The following is a 26,099-nucleotide window of genomic DNA, read 5'->3' on the forward strand; positions in this document are numbered from 1 at the left end:
TTTAGAGGATCATTCTAAAGCTTGTACTGTTGAGCCAACCACTGCTCTCATTATGCTTTAATTAATCTCTCCACTCTGGCCATGCTATGCTTTCCGATCTGGAAAAGAGTAACACGAAACAAAACAAAACAAAACCCCTTGATTTTTCCTGAATCGATTAAGATCCTTTCCCACAAAACAAGTCCCGCTTTCCTTGGGCATTTGCTACTCTTAGCAAAGGCTTTTCTTACTGGTCCTCATTTTGATACTTGTAATGGTCCATTTTGAGTTAATTTGAGATGTTGACCTGGTGAGACTATAATTCTCCGTGGTTTGGCCAGAGATTGGACTAGTTGATGAGATGTGATGTGATGTCATTGAATACAAGTGGTATGACAGTGGTAGCATCATGTGATCGGGCGTGATCAACTAATCAGTTTAAAGCAAAGCTTCCTTAGGGGTGTGGCTGGCAACTAGAATATAAATGTAGGTATACTGACAGATAGAAACATTCTTTGAGAGTTACTAGGGTTGAGGGTGGGGTGGGAGGGAAAATCACTAATTTAGGTGAAAGGAAAAGTAATGCAGTCAGGAGGAGTTAATCCGGACAAGACTAAGGCAAAAGATGACATGGTGGTATGCAAGGATGAAAGGCAACACCTGGCAATAATATTCACATACACAACCCTGCAATCACAGACAATAATCTACTATGGATACAAAGGTAGATGTGTAAGTTGAACAGGTGTGCAATGACATGGGCGTACACCCATGAACATGATGTTTGGCAGACAATACTTCAACATGGTTTTGCACAAACAGATCTAGGTATATGAAGCTAAGTCAAAAAGTATTGCTACAACATCACTAAAACCTTTATCAGACAAAACTATCTACAGTGAAACTTTGGTCTCCAGCTAGGTCTATGCCCCTCTGGAAGCAGTGTGTCTGTGTCTCCAACATTCCCTGAATAATTCTGTACTTTTCGCAGAATATATTTTCTGTACACCGCAGTGCTGGCACCCTCAAGGGACGCAAATCATGCGCCTTTTACATGTTGTTTGAATCTGGGGGCTGAAAAGAAGTCTGAAGAAACAAGATCAGAGCTGTAGGGTGAACGGGAGAGGGTTTTCCAACACAATTCTGATAGGACTTCCCCGGCTACTCTCAAGGAACGCGCAGGTATACCGCTGCCATGGGAACAACATGCCTTGCGGCAGCGTTCCCAGTCTTTCTCTCACCATGTGTTTGTGCATTTTCTTAAGACTTCTTCATCATAAGTCCTACAGTTTCCTGAGTCTGTGGAGAAGATCGACCACAACAGGCCTTTGGAGTCCCAGACGCAAACCATCATCTTCTGAGCTGACAACTTTGCCTCGAATTTAACTGGCCCGTAGCTCCCCTCAGAAGCCACTTTTTGATTGAATCTATTTTTGACAGCTCCCTAATGAGACTACGATAAATATGTCACTGAGAGAACTTGTCTGTAGCCATCCACTGATAGTAGAGACATGCATGCATACATGTTTGTACCCAGTCTGGAATAAACTCACGCATGTATGAACAGGTCACCTCTGTAGCAACACTTTTTGACTTACTGTGTACTGGTGGCGCATACAAGGGCCAACGTTATGTAAACATTTTACTTAGTCGTAACCAGACACTTTAAAGGCTGGCGGGCGGGGACCACTGCTTTAGCAGCCGTCTAGGTCAAACGGCATAATAGTCCACACGGACAATCTTCTTATGCTACTCTGGAGGAGTGGCTGGGGTCTTAAAAATGCGTGAGAAGCCACAGCCAAACTACAGCTGGTCCACTCACATCCAGGACCAAGAATAGTGGGGACAATCAAAGGCTCAGGATATAATTAATCCAAAAAATGAATGGACCAAATGAAATACAACCTCCACTGGCCTGGGAGCAGAAGAACTAGATGGTGTTCGCCACAATGACTACTCTGATCTGGATCACAATACGAACTTCTTGGTCTGTGAAAGGTTGGTGGAGCCTCCAAGACTATGGCCCTTAGGTACCCGTCAAACCTACAAGTGAGCCGACTCTCTCTTGCTTCAGCTAAACCATACACAGGCTTACAGAGTGAACGCTAACACCATGAGGACAGTGCTCAAAACACTCAACCTTAGAAAGGAAAGAGCTGCATTTTCCCCAACACAAAGTTGAGGAGGCAGGAAGGTGTGGTAAAGATGGGCTAACGACAACTGGGAACTCAGGGAGCACGTGGGAGGAGCGCTGGCACCTGGAGGGGTTGAGAAGAATGTCACAACACAAGATGTGTATAAACTGTTGAGTGAGAAGCTAATATGCTCTTATGCTCTGTAAACTTTCTTAAACCAAAATAAAATGCTTTAAAAAAGCGTGTGTGTGTGTGTGTGTGTGTGTGTGTGAACATTCTGGCAGAGCTCTCTCTTTTGATCCTGTACTCCCCTCATCACCTGACCGATGGATCTTGGGACCTAAACTTGCAGAAGTTTCCAGTGGTTGCCTGGCTTCTGGATCTTGGAACAGGCAGCAGAAGTTTCTGGACTGCCACCTCACCTATCCATTTTGGACCTGCCACACCCACAAATGCATGAGCTAATTCCTTGAAATATATATTTCTCTTTCTCTAAATATTTATATTTAGATATAACTCTAAACCAAACACTGCCACTGAGTCGCTGCTGACTCTCTAGGACAGAGTAGAACTGCTCTGTAGGTTTCCACGGCAGTTAGCAGCCCAACTTGGAACCACTATGCCACCAGGGCTGCTTAAATACCTCACTGGTTTTGCTGCGCTACAGAACTCAAACTAAGGCGGCACTTACGTCATTCGTCATACTGCTTTGCATATACATGAGATCTCCCCAAATAAACTTTAAATGGACAATGAGCAATAGCCTCTTTTAGGCCCTCACACAGGCTCTAGCACAGCTGTACCCACACTATTTGAGTAAAGGGATGGCTGGTTGAGTAACCTATCTACTAATGATAGGCGCCGAAGGAGGCGTGGGGGGGAAAGCATGTTGAAACCAAGATACATGCCCCCTCCCAGGAGGACGGACAACAGAAAAGTGGGTGAAGGGAGACATCGGTCAGTGTAAGACATGAAAAAATACTAATAATTTATAAATTATCAAGGGTTCATGAGGGAGGGAAAAAAATGAGGAGCTGAGACCAAGGGCTCAAGTAGAAAGAAAATGTTTTGAAAATGATGATGGCAGCATATGTACAAATAAATACACTTAACACAATGGATGGATGGATTCTGATAAGAGTTGTAGAAGCCTCCAATAAGATGATTAAAAAAAACCAGATACATGCTCCATAGTCCATGTTCTCAAGTGCAGGTTCCACACACCTCCAGTACTGTAGAGAGAAAACAGCATCTCTGAAAATCCCAGCTTGTACTCACCGACTACCAGCTCACGAACATCTTTCCAGTGGAGCTCACTCCCCCTCTCATGGGTGATGGTCATTGTGACCCTCCGCTGGATGCCCTAGGTAATGAAGTGGGTGCAATTTAGCTGTGGCAATCTACCAGTTTCTCTTGTTTTTGTGTTTGGAACTTTCTGGTGAATAGACATTGGGGGACAGGCTGAAGAGAAGGGTATTTAGAGAGATGGGTAATGCTGTCCACCCTGTGATTATACACAAAAGGAAAGGAGGCAGGGCCAAGTTGTGAGATGGCTTTCAGGTCAGACATTCAGGTTGTATGTTCCAGAGCATAGGCCCCACCTGGGATAAGTCTTTCTCAGCGCTGGCTGAATGTACTTTTGGTTTACCAAACAGGTAACCACATTTTCAGTCCACTGAAATCTTTCCCTTCTCTTCTCATTAAGGACTTCTGTTTGTGATAAGAGTGGTACAAGCCCCCAATAAAATGATTTTTTTTAAAGGGAACGTGTGGCTGTGAAAGCACTACGCTTCCAAATATCAATAAAACTGCACAGAAGTGGCACAAATTGTAACAACTGAACGGAAAAGAAAAGCATGCTTTTTTCAAAACAACTCTTCTGTAACATTTATATGTAAAGCAATATATAACAATATGCGTAAGTAATAATCGGAGGAAGAAACAACGGCACACACACACACACACACACACACACACACACACAGAGATAAAAGGACAGGCTGATAGGGCAGTAGCCCCCAGGCTCCCATAGGACAGAGAGGAAGAGCATGAAGGGACAAGACACATCTATCTACAGCAGGGTCTTAGAGCAACACCCACGAAAGCAGGGAGAACTATAAGAGAAACAGAAAGAATTACAGTTCTTATTCTAAACCATTTTGGTTCCCTCTTTTGTCCCTTTATTTGTACCTGGTGAAGTAAAAATGTCCCCTGGCAGGGCAAGCCTGCGGTATGGTCAACCACAGCTGGGATGTACCTATAAAGATAAAAAAGTAAAAGAAGCCGTTATTAGGATGCTTACTGCAAACTAAATTCTACTCCATTTGCAAGATCTTCCCAGGTTGCTACAGCCCCACCTGACTGGTAGAACCCACTATGTACACTGCCTTCTCACATGTCTCCACATGGGTTTACCGCTAACTTAAGTGCGAGCACTAAGGACGTCTCTATGATGCTCCCAAGTCATTATACTGGATAGTCAGTTTTTTAAGACACATCTTCTCAAAGAATTATATCAATTCAGAACTGGAATTTGACAGTGGAAACAGTTCAAAAGTTTGAATACAGGGAAATTCAAAATGGAATTTTCTAATTTTGAAACACATTAGCTTGTTTAAAAATAGAGGGAGTTGAACTTACTCTCCTGTGGGCTCCAGTTCACTGATCTCGAACCAAACCAAAAGGTCATATTTGCTCATGCTCTGGCCAAGGCTGGTTTTGCTCATGGTGTTTAACTTGGTGGCTGGAACTTTTAAAAAAATTTAGAAAATGTCAAAATCTAATCCCAGTATATTCAGAAAAAGTATAAGCCTAGCTATTATCAAGTCTTCAAGAACACCCATGGGAAAGGCAGAGAGTCAGGGGACAGATTAAATGCAGAGAACCCAGAGACATCACATCAACTACCTTGTACCTCAAGAACATGGAAAACGGAGGTCAATGGCTTCCACCTGCACCACAAGCTGCACCCAAAGATGAGAAGCCAGAGTATTTGTGTTCATAAAACCATTAAAAATCCTCCCCATTCTAGAATCGCAAGTTTGTGGCATGAAGCTAATAAGTAAGACTCAGTGCTTGGAAAACACGGACTACTGCCTCCTGCCGGGCTCAATAGCATCTGGTGTGGTGGAGTACCAACCACACTCCCATCTGCCTACACATGGCAGTCATCGGGGGTCTTAAAGGTGACACGCCCAGGCCACACTGGACCAATGCAATCACAATCTCTGGGGTGGGCTCAGGCCCTGTGATTGTTGCCTCCCCCAGGGAATTCCAGAGTGCAGCCAAATCTGGGAACCACTGGTCTGTTGTAAGTAAATAAACGTGTACTTCACACTTTCTTCATATTTAAAGTTCATCTTCTTACTTGTAGTGATGAAATAAAGCAGGCCCCAAATCTAAGATTTCTAAGAATTTCATATTCTTGAAATAGTACCTAAGAATCCTGATGTCTAGCAATGCGCAGGGAGTTTTCTACTCAGAACTCATAAGAAGTGGAGTGAGTACTTAGGATGTCTGACTTAGGATGTAATTACTGTTCAAACGCTAACTAGCTATGCGTGACTTCAGACAAGTCACTTCACCTCTGTGAGTCTGTCTTCACTATAAAATGCTGATGATTGTATTTGGGCTCCTATCTCACTGAGGTATCACATAGATACACTGACATAGGATGTATAAAGGGGCTTATGAATCATATTAGGAGCTGTCCAGTCAGTCCAGACTCACAGCTACCCTGTGCACAAGAGAACAACATACTGCCTGGTTCTGGGCCATTCTCACAACTGTTGCTCTTAGTCCATTTTTTGAAGCCACTGTGTAATTACAATCCATTTAGTTGAGGGTCTACCTCATTTTTACTGACTACCTCATTTTACTTTACTGAACTGGTTGGTCCTGATAATATGTCCAAAGTTCGTGAGAAGAAGTCTTGACATAGATGAATCATATAGTTAGATTAAAATGCCTATGGTAGCATAGTGGTTATGGGTTGGGTTGTTAACTGCAAGATATGCAGTTCAAAACCATAAGCTGCTCTGTGGGAGAAAGATATAGCTTTCTTTCTATTCTCTTCAAGAGCCTTAAACAGTCTTGAAAACCCACAGGGGCAGTTCCACCCTGTTTTGTAGAGCTGCTATGAGTTGGAATTGACTCGATGACAGTGTTTGGGTTCTATCATTATTATCCAAAAAAACAAACCAAGCTCACTGCTGTCAGAGTCACCAATGGCTCATAACAACCCCGTATGGGTTTCCGAGACGGTAAGATTTACGGAGTAGAAAACCAGTCTTTTTCCCTCAGAGCTGCTGGTGGTTTCAAACTGCCGATCATGAGATCACAGCCCAACTCGTAACCATGACACCACCCGGACTCCTCATTATTCTATACCTGAGCTCAATTTCACATGAGCTGGTGCTGCCACTCAAGAAGAAAATTGTGTTACTGATTCTGGCAATCATTGAAGGGCCAAAAAATAAACCCACAAGTTTTTAAAAACAAGCAGAATATGTCCATTAGGAAAAATATTTAAAATTAAAAAGAATCAAAGAGCAGAATTCCTTTGTTCCCTGAGTGGATGTAAAAGGCGTCACAAGTAGCGAAGGCACTTGTAAAATCTCTCTGCAGGAAATGCCATGTGATCTTGCTGATGTGCTGACCTGTAGGAAGCCAAGAACCCGGCTTCAGGACAAGCACCTGAGAATGGTTCTACATCTAAGGCAGAGCCGGTTTAGCTACTAACCATCTCGTTTGGGTACCCTCTCGCTCTGGCAGCTGGGAATTGGCAGAAAGAGAAAAGGCGGCAACGGGTCAGCCCCATCCTGGAAGGTGGCAACAGCAGAGGATACAAGCTTGCTGGCGTGCTCAGAAAATGTGTCCAGCACATGCACATTCACATAGTCAGACATGAGAAACCGAATCAGTTCAATCTTTCTCTCATGGTCTGAAGAGAGGATTGGAACAGGAGTAAAGAGGGGGGAGGGCGGGGGGGGGGGCAGCGAATGAGCACAAGGTGGGTGGGAATCGGGCAAGTGGGCAATGAGACAAAAAGAAAAAGGATGAAAATGAACAGAAAGGAAAATCAAAATAAGATCATTGAACATGCAGAAGAAATATAAAATGCAAAGAAATGTTCAGTCCCATGAGTTATGGAGGACTTGCAGAAAGGCTTAAATGCAGGGAGGTATCAAAATCTGCTCCAAGTTTAAGAAGCAAACACACAGACCCAAGGATCAGCAGGGGTAGAGCTCTATTGTCTATACTAAATTAGGTATAAGGAATTCTAGTGAGAATTGCTAAAGACGGAAGAAGAGCAGAGATGTTGTGGTAGTTACATAATCTGTTGTCCATTTGAGACTAAAGAGTGAAAGGGTGGAGTTTAGCCTGTGAATCAGGTTGCAGCTTTATGACCCGCATTTGGAGCCACTGAGGAGATAAACAGCTTGTTGGAGGTGGGGCACACGCTGACTCCCTGTGAGACATGGTTGCTGACAAGACACGTGCAGCTCCGCTAGAGCCCTGGAGCTGAAGGAGCCACATGAAGACCCTTGCCAGAGCTGAGATGCTTCTACTGCCACTGGATCCACAAGACTTTCCACACACTGGCCTGTGATCTTCCTGCATTTGGCATCATTGCATGTGTTTCATGAGTCTGAAGAGGAATTTATAAACTGGTATCGGACATATGGGCTAATATCTGACTTATGGACTTGATTTGGACTGGGCTGGGATATTTTCTCAATATTCAGTTGCTCTTGTATATAAAGCTATTTCTTACACACACGAGTGTTTCCCAGGATTTATTTCTCTAGTCTACCCAGACTAACATAGATGTGAACATGACTCTCCTCTGTCAGGCTATTCAGAGGGAAGCTGTGTTCCCACAGAGACCAGGACACAGGGCACACAGCTCAGGCTCACCTGGCTTGGAGAGTGGCATGGGTGGCGGGAAGAACCGTCGAGATGGCAGGGGCGGACTGAGAAGAAAGGAAGGCAAGGAGAAGATGACAGTCTGTTGTTATTGTGAAAGACATGCTAAATTCCCTTTGGAAACCAATCTTCTGCAATTCCACTCTGCCATAATAGCAGCTTCCAGATAAATCCCCACACTGAAACTAAGGCTAAGACATTTTAGTCATGTCCTCCAATAAGTCTTGGCTAGCAGATGAAAAAATGTTCTGTGAACAGACACTCTGACATCACCATTGTCCTCACCATTAATTTCCTTACCAATTTTAATGATGCTGCTTACAGCTTATGCTTCATAGAGTCCTGAGTCATTAGGAATAATTGTATACACTTTTCATGATAGACTCCGATTACCTCAACTTTCTACCTCATTCAAAGTTTCTACAAAGAAGTGATATTCAAGGTCACCTGAGCAAGATTCAATTTGTTCCATCTACAACTAGTGATTAGGTGGCTAGAGGAAACATAAGGTGATATACCACTCTGTTAAGCACTCTCAATCCCTCAAAGGACTGCTAGCTTTCTGGTAAACGAGGATCTCAAGAACAAGATAAGGCAATCACAGCAGAAATCTTTGCTCCTTCGGTCCAAACCTGTTAAGCTCCTGTCCTTGAAGGTGAAGAGGGTGCTGCTGATAATGTCCAAAGACTTCAAAAACAATGGGCTTGGTTTTGATGTAATCCACAAATGATTCCGTGACCTCCACTGCAATCTAATACAGAATAAAGCCAAACATGATGAGATAAAACATTTATTAGAAGGAAGTACTTATATTTGATTTGTCAATCAATATTGCAGGCATCAGAATGGCACTTCATAGTGCTCAGGAGGTGCTAGGCAGTTTACTATAGGGGCCTCCCATACTCAGATAAGAGGCTCCTTTCTGATTTTCATTCTTTGGGAACTTGTGGTAGTCACCTAATCTGGTGTCAATTTAAGGATTAAGAGTGTAGGGGTGGAGTCTAGGCTGTCAATCTGGAGATAGCCAATGAGACTTCTGTGTGGACATGGTCTTCTCCTGAGAATTCTGGGAAATCTGGTACTTCCTGCTTGGAGGTGGGATACTCTCTGCACACTCCCTGGGAGACATTGAAGAAGACAAGCCACATGGATGCAACCAGATCTCGGAAGCTGGAGAAGCCACAGAGAGTCCCCTGCCAGCACCGAGATGCTTACAATGCCACTGGATCCAAAGACTCTACCCACTGGCTTGTGATCATCCTGCATTTGGCTTCATTGCATGTGTTTTGTGAGTCTGAAGAGGGCTTTATAGATTGGTATCGGACATATGGGCTAATATCAGGCTTATGGCCTTGGACTGGACTGGGTTGCGATGTTTCTCAATGTTCAATTCCTTTTGTATATAAACCTCCCCCTTATATACATATGCATGTTTATGAATTTGTTTCTCTAGTCTACCCAGACTAACACAGAACTTTACCCAGCTTTGGCATTCAAGACTGCCTACAACCTGCCCTGATGACCTCAAACCACACATGGACTGGCTCACTTGGAATCCACCTGTGCTCTTGCCAGTGTGCTTGACGACTGGCCTACGTTGTAGAATGCCTAGGAGGTACTTCTCTGATTTCCACACAACTAAGTAATTTCACACTTCATACTTCCAGGCCCAGCTCAAATAGTTACTACGACATGAAAACCATGTATTGCTGTTGACTATGTTCCAGGTACAATGCCAAGTCAGATACAGCTTTTCTTATCTCTACTCTATCCTTCAGGAAGTACCTCCACCCAACCACCCGTCCCCAACAACAAGAGTCAAGTATCTTTCTATTAATGGAATAACTTCACCTTCTCTCCACTCGGAGCACTGTATGTAATCAATGACCCTTGAAGCCTTTATCTCTGGTTCTTCTGGTGTCTAGCATATGCATTTTGTTCCTTTCTCAAAATTCTAAGTTCCTATTGACCATTCCACAAGGAATACTCATCTGTGATTCATTTATGTGTTTCCTGGAGGTTATTGGCAGTCTCTGTTGGTCAATATTTGTCATATATACATGCTTATATTCACTGACATAGAGAAAACAGCACATTTTGTGCTTGCTTGTGCCTCTGTTAGGGTTGTCTAGTCATCTCTCTTACTTTATGGACTGGGTATGACTGATAAGAAAATGAAAGATGGGCCTATGTAGTACTGAAGATGCTGGACACTAGAACCACCAGGTTTCTCGGAGTTCAAAGTTCATCTGTCATTCCTTAACTTTATGATTTTGGTGAGTTACTTTAAGTTGCCTGATACCTCCATTATCTTCATTGCAAACTGGGGATTATGACAGTATATGAAATAATGGTGAGGATGACGCGAATTAAGACAAATTAAGCATGTGGGATGGTGACTGGGGAAAGTGAACTTCCCACGAATGCCAGCTACTGTAATGATGATGACTTGGTAGTAAAACTTTACTAAGTGATGAGTGTTCTCTTTTCTTACTCCATGTATGAGAGAGCTGTAAAGGACACTGATAAAGTTAATTATAGAATCAGTTGCCAGGAAAATAGAACTCTGAATTCTCATTTAACTACAAAGGTCCTTTCAACATTTTTCTGCAACTGAACAATGTAAGTCTCCTACGGTTTAAAAGACAACATGCTAACTTCAACAAAACTCTTAGGTATGTTTATTTTCCTCGGAAGGAAACATTAAAAACAACTCACTGCACTGGAACTGGTGAAAGATTCTACGGGCAGGCCAACCCCCACTCTAGCCAGTCACTAGGTCCATTGTCGTTCAGATACAGAAGGCAGACTGCTAGACCACCGAGGATGACCTCACTGCCCTCTGGCCGCTCCCTCTATTGTCTATTCTCTCCACACAACCCGCCTAGCAGAGCTAGTCCTCTCAGATTATTTTCTGAAAGGAGCCCACAAACGCCTACGCTTCCTCACACCAGCCACTTCACGGTACCACAATCCTCAGGACATTTGGCAGAAGTGCACGCATCACTTACGTTCTGCACATGATAAAAGCCCAGAGGACTCCCTCTGCCGTTGTTTTTGAGGGGCTCAGTGGAGAAGGCTTCATCATGACGATGTAAAAAGCTTAGAAGAATAAAAAAGACACGTGAATTATGCATTAAACACTTTCCTCGTGATCTCCGTTTTGGATTCAGAAGCATCCGACTTTTGCAGATTCTTTGAGCTGTGTGATTTTACATGTCCGTGTCCCGGGTATTTTCTGACCTGCAGCACTTAGGTTTTGTTTCTCAATTGAAATGACTGGTGGCCCTGCAGCAAGCACTAAGGACTCATTTCTCCAACAGCAGCGACTTCACTATTTGTAAAGACAGAGTTACATGCCTGTCTCCCTTACAGACAGTGGCTCCCAGTCTCTAGGATTTTATTAGTTTGAAATAAAAGTGGGAAATTAAGGAATAGCCAACACAGAATTTTACCTCCAGATAGAAATATCCATCAGAAGGACACATACTGTCCCTCCACCCTCCAAAAAAAATAAGGAAAACAAATTATTCTGAATACGGTACAGGTTTAAGAGATTAAGGTTAGGAACTCCTTGTCATTCAAACAAGTTTTCTGTGTTAGTGGACAATGGCATTCCACATCACTGCTGCCACAGACTGCAGGCACTGCAGCACCCAGCACATGTGCCTTTTCTATTGATATTCTTCTCCTCACTCTCCCTCCTCTCCTCTCCTCTCCTCTGACTGCCACCTCCCCTACACTGTGGCTGCCAGAGGCACCCCATAGGTCTCTGTTGGACCTCTAATCTATATTCCGCGAATACTCTGCCATCGTACGAGGTAAACATACAGATTCCACTGGGACACAGGAAATCAGTCACACAGCTCCATAGCTGTATCTTCCCTGGGCAGAGTTTATGGTTAAAATCCTATGACTATGGGTCTTATTTCAATCATGACCTCCTCCAGCTAGTGATGCTGCCTGCTTCTTAGGTTTCAAGTCATGAGCCAACATACCATTGTTGTTACTTTAGACATCAGTTAACTGAATGGATCTTTCCCATGATTATAATAATAGCATTCTAAAAAAGTGATTCATCCAGCCACCACCATCCTACCCTAATTTTGGAGCTGTTAGCAAAAGCACCTTAATTGGCAGGATATTAGTTGACAAACAGTGACACATTATAGAAAGTTAGTGACTTCCTATATAGTACTGCAGGACGGATACCTCACAAATGTCAAACACTATAGAGTAAGCAAAGACCTGAACAACTGGCATCTCAGTTAGCAGGTAGGCAGGCAGAGCAAAGGTACTGCTTACTTGAACTGGCAGAAGATATCTGCATACTCTGGGAGAATTCCGCTGGCCTGTAACACTGTGACGCGGAAAGTGAAGGCACTTCCCAGCTTCAGGTGGTTGCCGATCTCTTCAGAAAACCCTTCCATGACCATCTTACCATTCAGCAGGGTACTTGACTTCAAATCTAGACAGGATAAAGAGAATGCACACATGGTTTCAGTAACATGCACACTATCTTGCAAAGCGTTCCCAGGAAGTTGGGCATTCTGATGAAAGCAACTACTTCTCTTCCCAAGGGTCAACAGTTCCTTATCGAATGTCCCCTCTCACAGTACATTCTGTCTACGTACCCAAGTCAGTCATTCGGTTGATTTCTTCTGGAGGAGTAATGACCTCAGAACTTTGACCCTGTCCTTCCACAATTCTCAGTTCCTCCAAGGAAAGACCAGAACGAGTCATGGAAACCGAAGAAAAGTCACTCTGAAAACAAGGCAAGGGCAGGCAATGACAAAGCAGTATAACAAGACCGTTTCTCCTGCTGTCCTCACGTCTGTTTATTTGCTCAACAATAATAGGGCTGGAGAATTATGTGGCTCAATGATGAAACATACAACTGTCCTCTAGTTCCTAAATGCTCCCCCCCTCACTCACTATCATGATCCCAATTCTACCTTACAAATCTGGCTAGACCAGAGGATGTACATTGGTACAGACAGCAACTAGAAACACAGGAAATCCAGGACAGATGACCCCTTCAGGACCAGTGGTGAGAGTGGCGATGCCTGGAGGGTGGAGGGAATGTGGGGTGGAAAGGGGGAACCGATTATAAGAATCTACATATAGCCTCCTCCCTGGGGGGTGGACAGCAGAGAAGAGGGCGGGGGGAGACGTCAGACAGTGTAACATATGACAAAACAGTAATAATTTATGAATTATAAAGGGTTCATGAGGGAGGAGGGAGGGTGGGGGGGAGAGGGAGGGGGGAAATGAGGAGCCAATATTAAGGGCTCAAGTAGAAGGCAAATGTTTTGAGAATGATGATGGCAACAAATGTACATATGTGCTTGACACAATGGATGTATGTGTGGATTGTGATAAGAATTGTACGAGCCCCCAATAAAATAATTTTTAAAAATTGTCTGAAAAAAGTGATACAAATAAACATAAATGGTGGTCTTCATATTTTATAATGTTGAATCATTAGATAACATTAGGCATGTTCCATAGTCCATTAAACAGCTCCATTCGTGGTTGCCAGCACCCAGTCACTTTCGGCTCCAGGTAGGGAGGTTAGTCTGCCCTGGTGGAGCTTCTTCTCATAAGCCCATCCCTCTGTCTATGCCCAGTCACAAAGTTCTTCTTTTCCCTGAGAGATTTCTCACCCGATTGAAGTACTCATCATCAAAAGATATCTTAGCTGTTCCTGACTGTCTAATTCCAGAGCCATAATCAGGAGCTTCTTCGTCCGCTAGATAGAAGAAAGAAACACAAAGGCCTGGATGAGACTACACACAGAGAGAGGAGGAGAGCCTGCTACCATCTCAGAAATCCAGTGGGAAAGCGCTAGGGCTGTACTGTTTGAGAATATGACTGTCAGATCAGACATCAGAGGAAAGCACAACACCCACGTTGTAAAGGTCCTTGGTGCTGCTACTCATTCACATTGTCTAACCTCTGCTCAAATGAGACTAGTTAATAAAGGATCAGTTTTACTTTGGAGATTGTCCAACTCTTATCTGTATAATCTTGACAAGATTATATTCAGTAACACACAACAAATAGTTGAAAAAACTGTATTGTGGAAGGGACTTCCATAAACTCAATACCGGTGACTCTTACAGGTTTCCATGGGGAAAAGGCTGAAAGGTCAATTAACACAGCCCAGAGTTTGGAAATGGTCACATTCTTTGCTCAGATCATGGAAATGTGACAAATACGAGTATCTGTGATCATGCATAACAAAATATCAGCCAAAGGGCAAAAACGTAGGCAGGAAAGAATATTGAAGAGTCTTTGTTACTTCTGAAGCTATTGAGACATTAAAAAAACACACAGAAGACTCTTATAAAGTGGATCCACAAGTTGCACTTACTTCATGTTAAAGGAAACGCCTTTATCCAGTAGTCCGAGACAGCAGTAGCCTGCACTAAACGGAGTCTACTTATGATACTTGGGAAAGACAGTATCACAAATGTATCATAAGTATCACAAAAGTATCATAAGCTGGAAAGAAAGCAATTTTGGCTTTCTCTAAGAAACAAAAACATTGCCACCGTTTGTATGTGCAATTGACGTGAGGCCCATACAGAGTTGGCAGGTCTGGTCTCTAGACAAGGAATCTCAAACTCTCATTTTGGAAGAGGGTCACCTACCTGCAATGGCCTGTACAGCCACACGCAGAAATCCCCGCACTTCACCCTTCTCGCTGACAATGGCCACCCTGTGAATCAGGGGCACTGGATACAGCAGATTGCTCAGGTAAACAAAAGCCCTAGAGACAGAAGTCAGGGAGGGGACAAACATCAGAGCATCCTCCAGAGAGAAGCTGCTTTTCAGATTTACTGAGAATATCTTCATGCGTCTGTGAGCTGGCTCCTTCCTGGGTCTGGTTTTAAGACATCCTGTCTGTTTTGTACTCTCACATTGCCTTGATCGGCTTCTTCAGCACAGACAATATATATGACCAAATGCCAATGCAGACGCTTGACAAAGCCATTGACAAAGACCCACTTACACCAAATTACTCTATAAAAACTACTACTGTAGGTAGAAGAGTAACAACTGGAAGTAGACTTTCAAGATGTGGCTTTACAAAGCCTGCTATGTAGGGTAGGGAGAAATGAAGCTCATTAAAGGACTTATTCTTTTAAGGGAAGGAATTATAAAGAGGTTTTGATTTGCCTTTGTTTCTTCCCCAATAGACAAAAGTCAGAGACAAAAGAGGCAGGGAGATGTAAGTGCAATATAAGGAACTTCTTTTCACACTCAGAAACGATGACTGGCCTCAGGCCAGGGGACTGATACAGTAGGAAAACAGACTCATGGGCCTAGAGGCTACATAGCCAGAAATTGCCAGGCAGCAGAGGAGACTCTGGAAGGGCACCCAGATAGATGCTAAGGGAGAAGAGCGCTTCCTCTAAAGAGTTTGCTGTTGCTCCTCGAGTCAGAAATGCAAAACAGCAGGTAAGTTACATGTCTACCATTTTATATTTTAAACGAACTAGCAAAGTCCTATCACATTTGTGCGCTTTTCTTCTTTGATTGTGTTGTATCTGCTTGAGTTTTTAAAAGCAATACACACCGGAGACCATAAAGCTTACGACTGCTCATCCTGCTTGGTGGATGGGAAATGAAATCTAGTTCCCACTGTTACTCCTGCCTCCTTAGGTTATGTCTGACTTCCTCATGCCAGTCTTGCTCTTGGTCTTGTGGCATGGAGAGAAGTCAATCATAACCTAAGGGGGCACATATGTCGGTCTGCTTCTTCTCTTGCTCTGAAATCTACTCTAAAACAAAGAGAAAAGAAAGATGGAGTGGATATTCGGGATGCCAACTCAAATTAATGAAAACAATTCTGAATATGCATTACAGAAAAAATGTTAATAAAACTTTGAAAGCACAAATGAAATAAGAATGAAATGTACAACAAAAATTGCAAGTAAACATTACAGCAGAACAAATGACGTCTGCTTCCCTTTCAGTCTGCTCCAAGAGTAGGGGCAAAACTAAGACATGGAGGGTTAAGCTTTGTGGCTGGAAAATAAAGAAATAAAACATCTTTTGTAAAGGATTAACACACAAGGTTATCCAATATCAACCAATGTCACAGACCACTTTTAATTCCTCGGCTAACACAAAACCTCCACACATGCATGTACGTCCCCTGGAGGTCTCCCTGCACCCTACTGCCCACTCCATGCCATCAAGTCCACATCTTCAGGTCTTAGTTCAAATACCAGATTGTGCCAGGGACCCTCATGTAGTCTGTTCCCAGCAACACGCATGATTCATTCATCACTGCTATAATTTACAGCTACTAGTGAGATCATTTGATTTATGTCTGTCTCCCCACTATGCTGTACATCTGGGGGTAAGAATCCTATCTGGTTTTGCTCAGTACTGTCTGCAGAGAGCCTGGTGTGAAGTAAATATGCTCAGTGAGTATCTGGAGGTGACTGAACACCCATGTTCAAAAGGGAACAGACAGTGATTTGACTTATATGTTTGAGCAGACATAGGCATTTTCCCAGAACGATGGGTTACATCAGAGGTAGAGAAGCAAAAAACCAGCACATTTTGCACTAAATTGATTTTTCAAAATCATATTTTGATAAATATTACTACACGAAACTGGCTTAGAGTCCTAACTATAAAAACAGCTCTTCAACAGCAGGACTCATTCTTTTTAAGAATGCGTGCTACTTAAGGTACTGGGCATCATAATTCACACACAGACATCCCAGTAAAATACAGTTGGAGCAGACATTGAAGGATGAGCACCTTTCTGCTGACAGCAGCAGCAAGTCTAGATGTGAAAAACATGATGTATTCTTGCAGATGTCCTTTATTAGAAAAGAGACTTCTGCAACTCTATGGTAGGAGCAGGGACCACGGAGTAGCACTGGGACTAACAATTGCAGAATCATGTGACAGCTGATAGTTTGCTCAGAATATGGCCCTCGACTCCAAATCCATGCTATATACAAGTTCCCTTCCAAAGCTTTTAAAACTGGAAGTCTCTTGAGAGTCCTGAGACCTTGACCTAGCAGACTGAAGGAGAACAGGGATGAGAGGAGAGAACGCAAAGGATCTATTAGCAGACCGATCTGTGAAGTTACATCAAAAAGGGAAACAAATTTTGTCAACATAAAAGTAAGAAAAATTATGGTGACAGTTACAGAAAGAATTACAGGTACCTTCAAAGGTCAGAGAATAACCTCTCCCCCCCAGCCCCAAATGAACTCATTAGAGTAGATTAAACAGTGAACATTTCTCCCCCACTTCTGATGGATGGTTCATAACACCCCGGCATGCCATAAGAGAATAGCTAAAGGGACAAGCTCTTTTATTTTTCATATAAAGATTCACTAAGGCCAAATAAACAAAGTTTACAAATGGAATTTCACAAGAAATTGGGAAATTTTACAAGTGAATTAATTATATTTGCAATTATGTGCCAGTTGGGGAAAATCCAATCCTCTGAATTGCAAAGACAGGAAAAAAATTTACTTATTTTACCCATGAGCACCACACAATGAGTGATGTTGTATTGTTGTTATTGGTTTTGTTTGTCCATGAGAAATGTACCAAAGGTGAAAATGCAGAAGGGAGAGCTAGCCTTTCTCTTACTGAGTGCTGTCATTCCCTCTCCCCAGCTTCATTCTCACAGAGTGTGAGTCAGTTTAGAATCTGAGGACCCAAACTTATAGGCCGGGCCAACTCAAGAGTCACAGCTCCATTATTTATCTGAAGTTATGCTTTACACCTAAACTTCACTCTAATGTGATCAAAATAAATACAGCCAGAAAGTTTAAACCACAGGGAAATGTAGTAGGTAGATTTTAAGAGCCAGTGAATTTCCACATTGAGACTTTGATTTAAGTTTCCCATACGACTGACTTAAAAGAACAATAAAAGCTCCTGAGTAGAAGCATTAACCAGGGTAGAATTGGAAAGATGCTAGAGATCTTTAAGGGGGTCCCCACCCCCCGTCTGACTCTGCATTTTACAGTCCAGAAGTCAACAGGCTCCAGCTGAAGGTAACAGTTTAAGTAAAAATATCATGACATGCTGTAACAAGGCCTAGAGCTCAAGGCTCCTCCTGACAGTTAGGTCCATGTTCTCTCCATCTACCATGTAAGATGAAGTGACCTGACCTAAAGCAAGCAGCTTCCGAAGTTGTGCACTGACTTCAAAGTAGAGCAGCTTATGGCTACAAGCCTGGTCTCAGAATAGGATGGGCATGAGCTCAAGTACATGGATAGCCATTAAAAAAAGGATGACATTTTTGTCCAATATATTTGTGCATAGAAACTACTTTTTTTCAGCTAATAATTAAAGCAAAGCCAAAAGCAAATTTATTCTAAGTATCTATTTCTGGTGATACAACAAGAGAAAAAATATTCATGTCTATACAATCCCTTTATGCTTATTTGTGGAAAAGAGAATTTTAAATGCTCCTTTGCCACCGTAAAATTCAGAGACTAACAGGACACACACTTGTTAATTGAAACTTGTATTTCTATTAGAAAGTTTTTTTTCTTTCCTTTTTCATAGAAGTGATCATCTTCTGCATCAGTGTGTCTAGGAGTGGGCAATACCACCCCTTGGGGTGCTGGAACAATTCAAGGCGGAGTGGGGGGGGGCTGCAAAAACAGCTTAAACCTGGATTATGGGCTATAAAGTTTTTTAATTGCCAGAGGGGTGTTGAGTAATTTTTTTTAGAAAAGAGGGGAGCAGGCCTAATACATTTGGGAACTATATTCTACATTATTTATTACATTCCTACCAGGTGATCAACATCCAGCTAGGTGCTATGGTTTAGAACTGCAAACCTCCGTCAGCTCAGAAGTTTCATTGCACTTGTTTTAGGTAGTTGGTACTTATCTATCAAAGGATATTGACATATCCTCTTATTTTTAAAGAGTTCAACAATATGGATTCTAACATACCATGACCATTAAATTTAATACCTTAGGGCTTGGAAAAACTTTTAAATTAGTGCAATGAGTGTTGTCGAGTTTGTAACTAAAATAACTTCAGTGTGAAGATCACCTGTAGACAAAGACTCTCATATTAACAACAAGAGCATAGAGAGTTTTGGATCACTGACAAATAGAGGCATTTTCTGAGAGCCAGAGACAATGCTTCCATTGGGTGAACTAAAATCAACATAATGCTGAACAGATCTCCATTGTCAACAGGGTCAATAGACACCTTTCTGTGGTTCTTCACTCTGAAGTCTATAGGTAGTATGTCAGCAGAAGCCAATGACCTGTAGACAGGTTCAATGAAACTAGTCAAAGAAAGGGACACATTTTAGCCTAAGGGGAAACCTGACCTTCCTTTAAGACTCAGCAGATTAATTAAGTAAAAAATAGACCTAACCCTAATCTTGGTTCTACTACTGTCCTTTTGATTTCTACTGATGGTATGGATCCTTAGCCTGCCGTGATCTTGCTCTGCTCTCCTTTCACCGTGTGTGCTCCTTACTCAGACTCCTCTAGAGAAGAAACAGAATGCCATGTTTGGAATGCATTATGCTTCACTCTTAGACATACATATTTTTTCCTCTTAGGGCTATTTCCTCAGAACAAAATCAGGGGCAACTTAAGACAAGGGATTCTCCACTGTAGCCAAATCTTCCTCTGTTGCTGCATGCTATACTGAGTAGACTGAATACCTCACAAATAAGACCCAAGAAAGTCTCTGTCTAGTCAGAGTAGCATTTATAAAAAGCACCTTGAGGCACTGAACCGAGTGACCTTGAATTGAACTAAAGCAAGATTATACAAAATTGCACAAAAAAAGGCCTTTACAGCAAGAGCTGGTCCCTTTTTTGCCTTTCTCACAATAACCTCACCAACCTTCCCACTAAAATGAACCAGGGGGATCGGTCGTAAAACGGGTCATGCCCATCACTGAAGAGATCTGATCCCTCTTCCGTCCCTGCGTCAGAGCCGGTGTCATCCACGAATGCCTCATCATCAAAATCCTCCATCTCATCTTGCTGCTCGTCAGCCAGCTCAGTGATGTCGGAATCGGCCGTGGAAAAAGTGGGGGAGGGCGTGCGGTCGGCAAGGCGCTCATTCACACAGCCGTGGAAAATGGGGGAGCTAGACACCAGGCAACACGACGATTCACACAGCCAGGGAGAGAGGAATAGTTGGTTAAACAGAAGCCATGGGTGCCAACAGGACAGACCCCACTGAGGAACCAACACCACAAAAGCAAGTGGAAAAGCAAAATGATAAATAAGCACAAATCATCTGGATCATACGAAAAGAACAAGGGCAGGTTGAAAAAGTTATGCAAGGGCTGATCCTCAGAATAAGAAAAGCAAAGGAAATACAAAAGTAGACTATTCCAGGAAGTAGTGTACAATGTTTACATTCTCCAGTTTCCACAAAAGACCAGCACCCAGGCTTCCAAGGAGCCACATGAAAAAGAACGATAGGGATTTAAAAACTTAAAAAACTTCTCAAAGCACCTTGGAAGAGAAAACAAGAGATGCAATGCTATGCCCAGAAGTACATCCCTTGCTTGGGTAAGTCAAGTTTGGTAAATTCATCTTTTAAAAAGTACTCTGCTATTGGGGAGAGAAGAGAGGTAGAATTACTTCATTTCTAGATAATACTGTAACTTCTGCCCTGATTTTTTACTTAATTCATCTAAAAGTTCTCAGAGGGCTTTGTGCAACTGAAAAACAATTCAAACTCTGCAATTGCCAACCCCCCAAATCCATATTTCCCTACTTTGCAATTCTAAATCTCCAAGGATTTGATTCAACAAGGATTCACAGTGGCACTCCTTGTTTTCATTAAATATAAAAAAAAATGTATGCACACAAGAGGTTTAAGTGGACTACCAAGGTGTATAATTAATTCATCCATAGCAAGCACTAAAGTAAGATGATTTTTTTAAATGAGGATAAATCAGATCATGGAAACACTGCAATCTGACAAGTCACTTAAAACTATACTTTCAAGCTGTGCTTGATACAGACTCAGCTTTTCTTTTTCTTGAAAATGTATCTTGTTCAAATGCAAGACATTTCATGAATGAGCTGAGAGGCGGGAAGAGTGTCAAGTACTTTAGTAGAAAGTTTGATACTCAAAGCAAATACACATATGGAATAAAACAGAAGGGGAATATACACAGTGGTTGTATATGAGTAATTAAGATTACGGATGTTTTTTTTTTATATTCTTAAATTTTTTTTTCGATAATGAATGTTGAGGTCTTAAATAATTAAAATTAAGCCAATTGTTAGTTTTAAAAGAAAACATTGATAAAATCATCACATACCTTCCGACAAGTTTGAACCAATGGAAGCGGTCATAAAAGGGGTCACTGCCAGTCATGGTGCTCTCAGTGTCATCTTGGGCACTGGAGGCCATCTCCCCTGCCCTGTCATACATCTCACGCATCAAGTCCAGTCTCTGCCTAGAGAGACATAAAACGGTGGGTTAGTATCATGATGCAGCATTAAAATTTGCTTTGGAAGCATCTTCTAAGTAAAAAAAAACAAACAAAAGAAACATCTCCCACCATTTAATGCTAAAAGATGAAGCAAGGCAAAAGTGCAGAAACCAAAACATTCAGTATCTAAAGTGTCTGAGCCTTGAACAAGTCAATAAAAGTACAAAAATAGCTACTTTTCCTCTTGAATACAAAGAAAATGGAGTCCAGTGGTGTATGAAATTTCAAATATACTGAAACAGTATAAAAAACAAAAAAGCAAAAATCATCATACTCATCAGATGCAAAGGAAGCTAGACTATGTTTCTTGTTTATCATGAGCTCCTAGACAGAAAGGATGAATAACTAGATTCAAAATAGAAATGGATATTGTGATAGGAGCACTTAAAAGAAAATGGACAGGAAGTACTATTATTGGCCAGAATTAAGCACTTAGGAAATACACAAGCATAGAAGCAACACTGTCCTCAGAGAGGAGAGTTTGAGGGAATTCATTTGAGCAACGCATTTGTAAACATGAATAATATTCTCATACTTGAGTTTCTCCAGAGACCAATAATGGGTGGCTCCATTCTTCAGATCCTGGACCTCTACTGCTACCACTGTCCGAGGGAAGGGTCTGTCTTCGTGCGTTTTCTCCATCTCAGTGGGAAGTAACTCCGGAGGCAATGGGGAGTACAGTGTGTCGGTTAGCAGAACAAACTGAAACTGCACCTAAGTGGAAAATAAACCAAGGAAAGAAGTAAAAACACAGATCATATGCTCAAACAGTTTGTAACAAAATTTTAAGAAGCTACTTGCTCATTAATCACAGGGAATAATCCTAATTTTAAATCATGCTACTTTCAGCCTTTTGTTCCCTAGGTTAGCACAATGTTTTGGCACAGACCAAAATCTTTTTTTTTTTTATCGTTTTATTAGGGGATCCTACAACTCTTATCACAATCCATACATACATCAATTGTGTAAAGCACATTTGTACATTCATTGTCCTCATCATTCTCAAAACATTTGCTCTCCACTTAAGCCCCCCCCATCAGATCCTCATTTTCCCCTCCCAACCTGCTCCCCCGTCCCTCATGAGCCCTTGATAATTTATAATTATTATTTTGTCATATCTTGCCGTGTCCGACAACTCCCTTCACCCACTTTTCTGTTGTCCCTCCCCCAGGGAGATGGTCACATATAGTTCCTTGTAATCGGTTCCCTCGTTCCAACCCACTCTCCCTCTATCCTCCCAGTATCGCCACTCACACCACTGGTCCTGAAGGGATCATCCCTCCTGGATTCCCTGTGTTTCCAGTTCCTATCTGTACCAGTGTACATCCTCTGGTCTAGCCAGACTTGAATGGTAGAATTCGGATCATGATACTGGGGGTGGGGGTGGGGAGGAAACATTTTCATCATTGCTATATCGCACCCTGACTGGCTCGTCTCCTCCCCGAGACCCCTCTGCAAGGGGATCTCCAGTGGCCTACTAATGGGCTTCGGGTCTCCACTCCGCACTACCCCCATCATTCACTATGATAAGATTTTTTGTTCTGATGATGTCTGATACCTGATCCCTTCGACACTTCATGATCCCACAGGCTGGTGTGCTTCTTCCATGTGGGCTTTGTTGCTTCTGAGCTAGATGGCCGCTTATTTACCTTCAAGCCTTTAAGACCCCAGATGCTATACCTTTTGATAGCCGGGCACCATCAGCTTTCTTCACTACATTTGCTTATGCACCCATTTCAGACTAAAATCTTGATCAATATATTCTGCTTGACTTAATTCAGTTTTCATAGAGCTTTTAAGAGGACCGGGTGATGAACCCCAAAATGTACCTCTTGCCAAGAGAATGAGAGAAGATGGAAAAGCCCCAGGGTTTTCCATTCTAATTCCAAAAGATTAGAACTACCCCTTAAAGTGTTTACTCTTTAGTAAGTGCTTGACATACATGAGGACATTAATTTCTCAGCACCACCCTAAATTTTCACCAACAAAGATGAATTAAATGCTGGGTATAGTAAAGGGAGTTAAAAAAAGGAGACACAGTTTCTACTTTCATTTAGTTTATGTAAAGATGGAAATAATTAGCATGTAATTATAAAATGAGAAGGGGTATCAAAATTAAGAATATAGAGCTTCCTAGAGAACAACTGAAATCAGGACGGAGGTTCAAATGCATACAAAAGCGCCTCTGATGACAGTCCTGCTAGGCTTCACAGAGTCACAGCCTGGAGAAGGCTAGGGCGCAGGTCTGCTCTGCACACACCGGGTCACCAGGAGTCTGAATCAATGCGACTACAACAACTGAAGGGGGTAATCCCAGAGTGAGTGGTGAAACTATCACCAAAGGCATCTTGTTGTCATTTTACAAATTTAGTGCATAGAACCCTAGAGAAGATCATGAATTTTCTGGGCTCATAGTACAACAATATCGTCTCTTGCTATAATCTTAGTATTCAAGAGACTATTTCAAAAGAATGAGTCTAAGATTCTGTGTAACATTTGGATAATAATTACCAAAAAAAGTCATTATTTATTGCCTTTTACCATGTCTAGGCATTACCATAGGAGTCTTGGTGGTGCAGTGGTTTAAGTGCGCTCAATTGTTAACTCAACATCTGTTGGTTTAAACCCACCAGCAGCTCCCTGAGAGAAAAGGTCTAGTGATCTGCTCCCATACAGACTGCAGCTTAGGAGAGCCTGTGAGGCAGTTCTACTCCATCTTACGTGGTTGCTATGATACAAAATAGACTTGATGGCACACGATACCATTAGCAGTTACCATCTTAAGTGATTAACATCTACCCACTTTTTATGACTCATCAAACCCCAGGGTAGTAGGAGCTGCCAGCACTCCTATTTCATAGGTGAGGGACAGCTCGAGCTTGGGGGTCTTGGATCAACATATCAGTGAAGCTAGGGTTCGCACTTGATCCCTTTGAGAACTGAGTGTATGTACTTGTCCACTACACCTTTTCAGACCCTGGAAGAGGAGCAAATTCACGGTAAAAGGGTATATCAGACTCAGAGATGTAAACCTGTGGTAGAAAGTGAAAACAGACTTTTCAGGCTACATGATTTTTACTGGTTTCTCCATCACTTGTCAAAAAGTTTCCTTATTTATAAAATAAACTAATATTTGCTATTTTAAATTTTATCTAATAAAAATTTAATTAGTGCCCTGGTGGTGCACTTGGCCCCTAACCAAAAGGTCAGGGGTTTAAACCCACCAGTTGCTCTGCAGGACAAAGCTGAGGTAGTGTACTTCCATTAAGCTTTACAGCCTGGGAAACCCAGTGAGGCGTTCTACTCCATCATACATGGATGCTATGAATCACAACTTGTTAAGTGGCTCCATGGGAGAAAGAAAAACCTGGTAATACACTCCCATAAGGATCATAGCCTATGGTCAGTTGACCTCCCTTTTGACCCAACCTGAATTTGCTCTTGATTTAAATATTTGCTTGCTCCATGACAAATTTTCTCTGGCTTACTTTAATATTGCTGGTGGTCTTTTCTTTCTTACTCTTTAGTTTTATTTTTTATCGTTCTTATTATTTTGTTTCATTTCGTTTTTTCACTGTTTCTGTTAGGCTTCCCAGTCCATGAAGTTCAGAAGGAGTAGAAGCATAGAGACAATAACTGATCCAATAGTTTATCAGGGATTCCAGGGTGGTGGTGGTGGTGATGGGAGGAGAGGGCGGGTAGGGTAAGGGGAGTTGGGGAGCAAATAATGAATGTGAGAGGGTGCACTAGAATTGTGATGATGTATATACAATTCTTTTCAAAAGTGGGTTAACATGAACGTGTATGAAGAATGAGCAAGTGATTGTCACAATGGAAAAAAAATGCCCTGGCACAACGTTCCTGGCTGTTTCCTCGCAGATGCTGTTTTCAATTTTCTTAGAATGTCTTCCTCATAAGCTCCCTGTAGGCCTACGTCTTTTGAGAAAATAGAACAAGATTATCCCTCTGGGATCCAAAGAAACATTTGTCATAACCTTCAGAGCTGACCTCTCTGCCTTGAACTTAACTAACCCAGTAGGTCCTCTCAGAAACCACTGTGTTCTCTGATCCTATTGGTAAATCCAAGATTCATCCCAGATACACGTCCTTCTATACAATCACTTCATTAGCTCCAATTTTGCTTAAAAGACTGATGAAAAAAAATCAGCTCTCTGATCTAGCTCATCTTTGTGCAACACTTTTTGTGCCCCTTGAGCTAAAAGCTTGCTAAGGCCGAGCTGTTGGCTTAAAATTGAGCATGCCAAGCCATGTGTGGTCCCAGCTTCAGCAGGTCCACACCAGAGGCAACTCCGCACTCTTCTTCCACCAGCTTTTGGCGTGTAGTAAGTTTCTTTACTCATTGAGGCTGACAGTCTTCCCTCCCTTGGTTCATCTTTGAGGTCTTCCCGGCCTTCCTCAAAACCCTTGATCCATTTTTAAAGTGTTGTAAAAATGCTTAATCCTTTCCCCACGTCCTCCCCTGTTGTCTACCATGTGCATCCCTGCATTTGATCTGGTCCCTTCCATATTACCTGGTCCTTACCTCAAGAATGTTTGTATATAGTAGCTTTA

General features: G+C 42.2%; 1 protein-coding gene across 8 annotated transcripts in view; it reads right to left on the reverse strand.

The window, feature by feature from the left end:
* Positions 1-26,099, reverse strand: part of KIF1B (kinesin family member 1B) — a 182,222-nt gene that overhangs the window by 24,350 nt on the left and 131,773 nt on the right. For 5 of the 8 annotated variants that reach the window (XM_045298805.1, XM_045298802.1, XM_045298804.1 and 2 more), the window contains 13 exons: positions 22,063-22,241; positions 21,354-21,491; positions 19,913-20,161; positions 14,699-14,817; positions 13,709-13,794; positions 12,677-12,806; positions 12,348-12,510; positions 11,054-11,144; positions 8,675-8,793; positions 8,034-8,089; positions 4,755-4,863; positions 4,305-4,371; positions 3,393-3,477 (listed from right to left, as the gene is read on the reverse strand). In XM_045298805.1, coding sequence (XP_045154740.1) covers positions 3,393-3,477; positions 4,305-4,371; positions 4,755-4,863; positions 8,034-8,089; positions 8,675-8,793; positions 11,054-11,144; positions 12,348-12,510; positions 12,677-12,806; positions 13,709-13,794; positions 14,699-14,817; positions 19,913-20,161; positions 21,354-21,491; positions 22,063-22,241 — 1,591 coding nt within the window. The remainder of the gene's footprint in view (positions 1-3,392; positions 3,478-4,304; positions 4,372-4,754; positions 4,864-8,033; positions 8,090-8,674; positions 8,794-11,053; positions 11,145-12,347; positions 12,511-12,676; positions 12,807-13,708; positions 13,795-14,698; positions 14,818-19,912; positions 20,162-21,353; positions 21,492-22,062; positions 22,242-26,099) is intronic. The other 3 variants (XM_045298808.1, XM_045298807.1, XM_045298806.1) reach the window with 1 other exon arrangement.

Source organism: Echinops telfairi, unplaced genomic scaffold (assembly GCF_000313985.2).
Source record: "Echinops telfairi isolate 266 unplaced genomic scaffold, ASM31398v2 ScPeMD7_7457;HRSCAF=8495, whole genome shotgun sequence".
Classification (NCBI taxonomy): domain Eukaryota; kingdom Metazoa; phylum Chordata; class Mammalia; order Afrosoricida; family Tenrecidae; genus Echinops; species Echinops telfairi.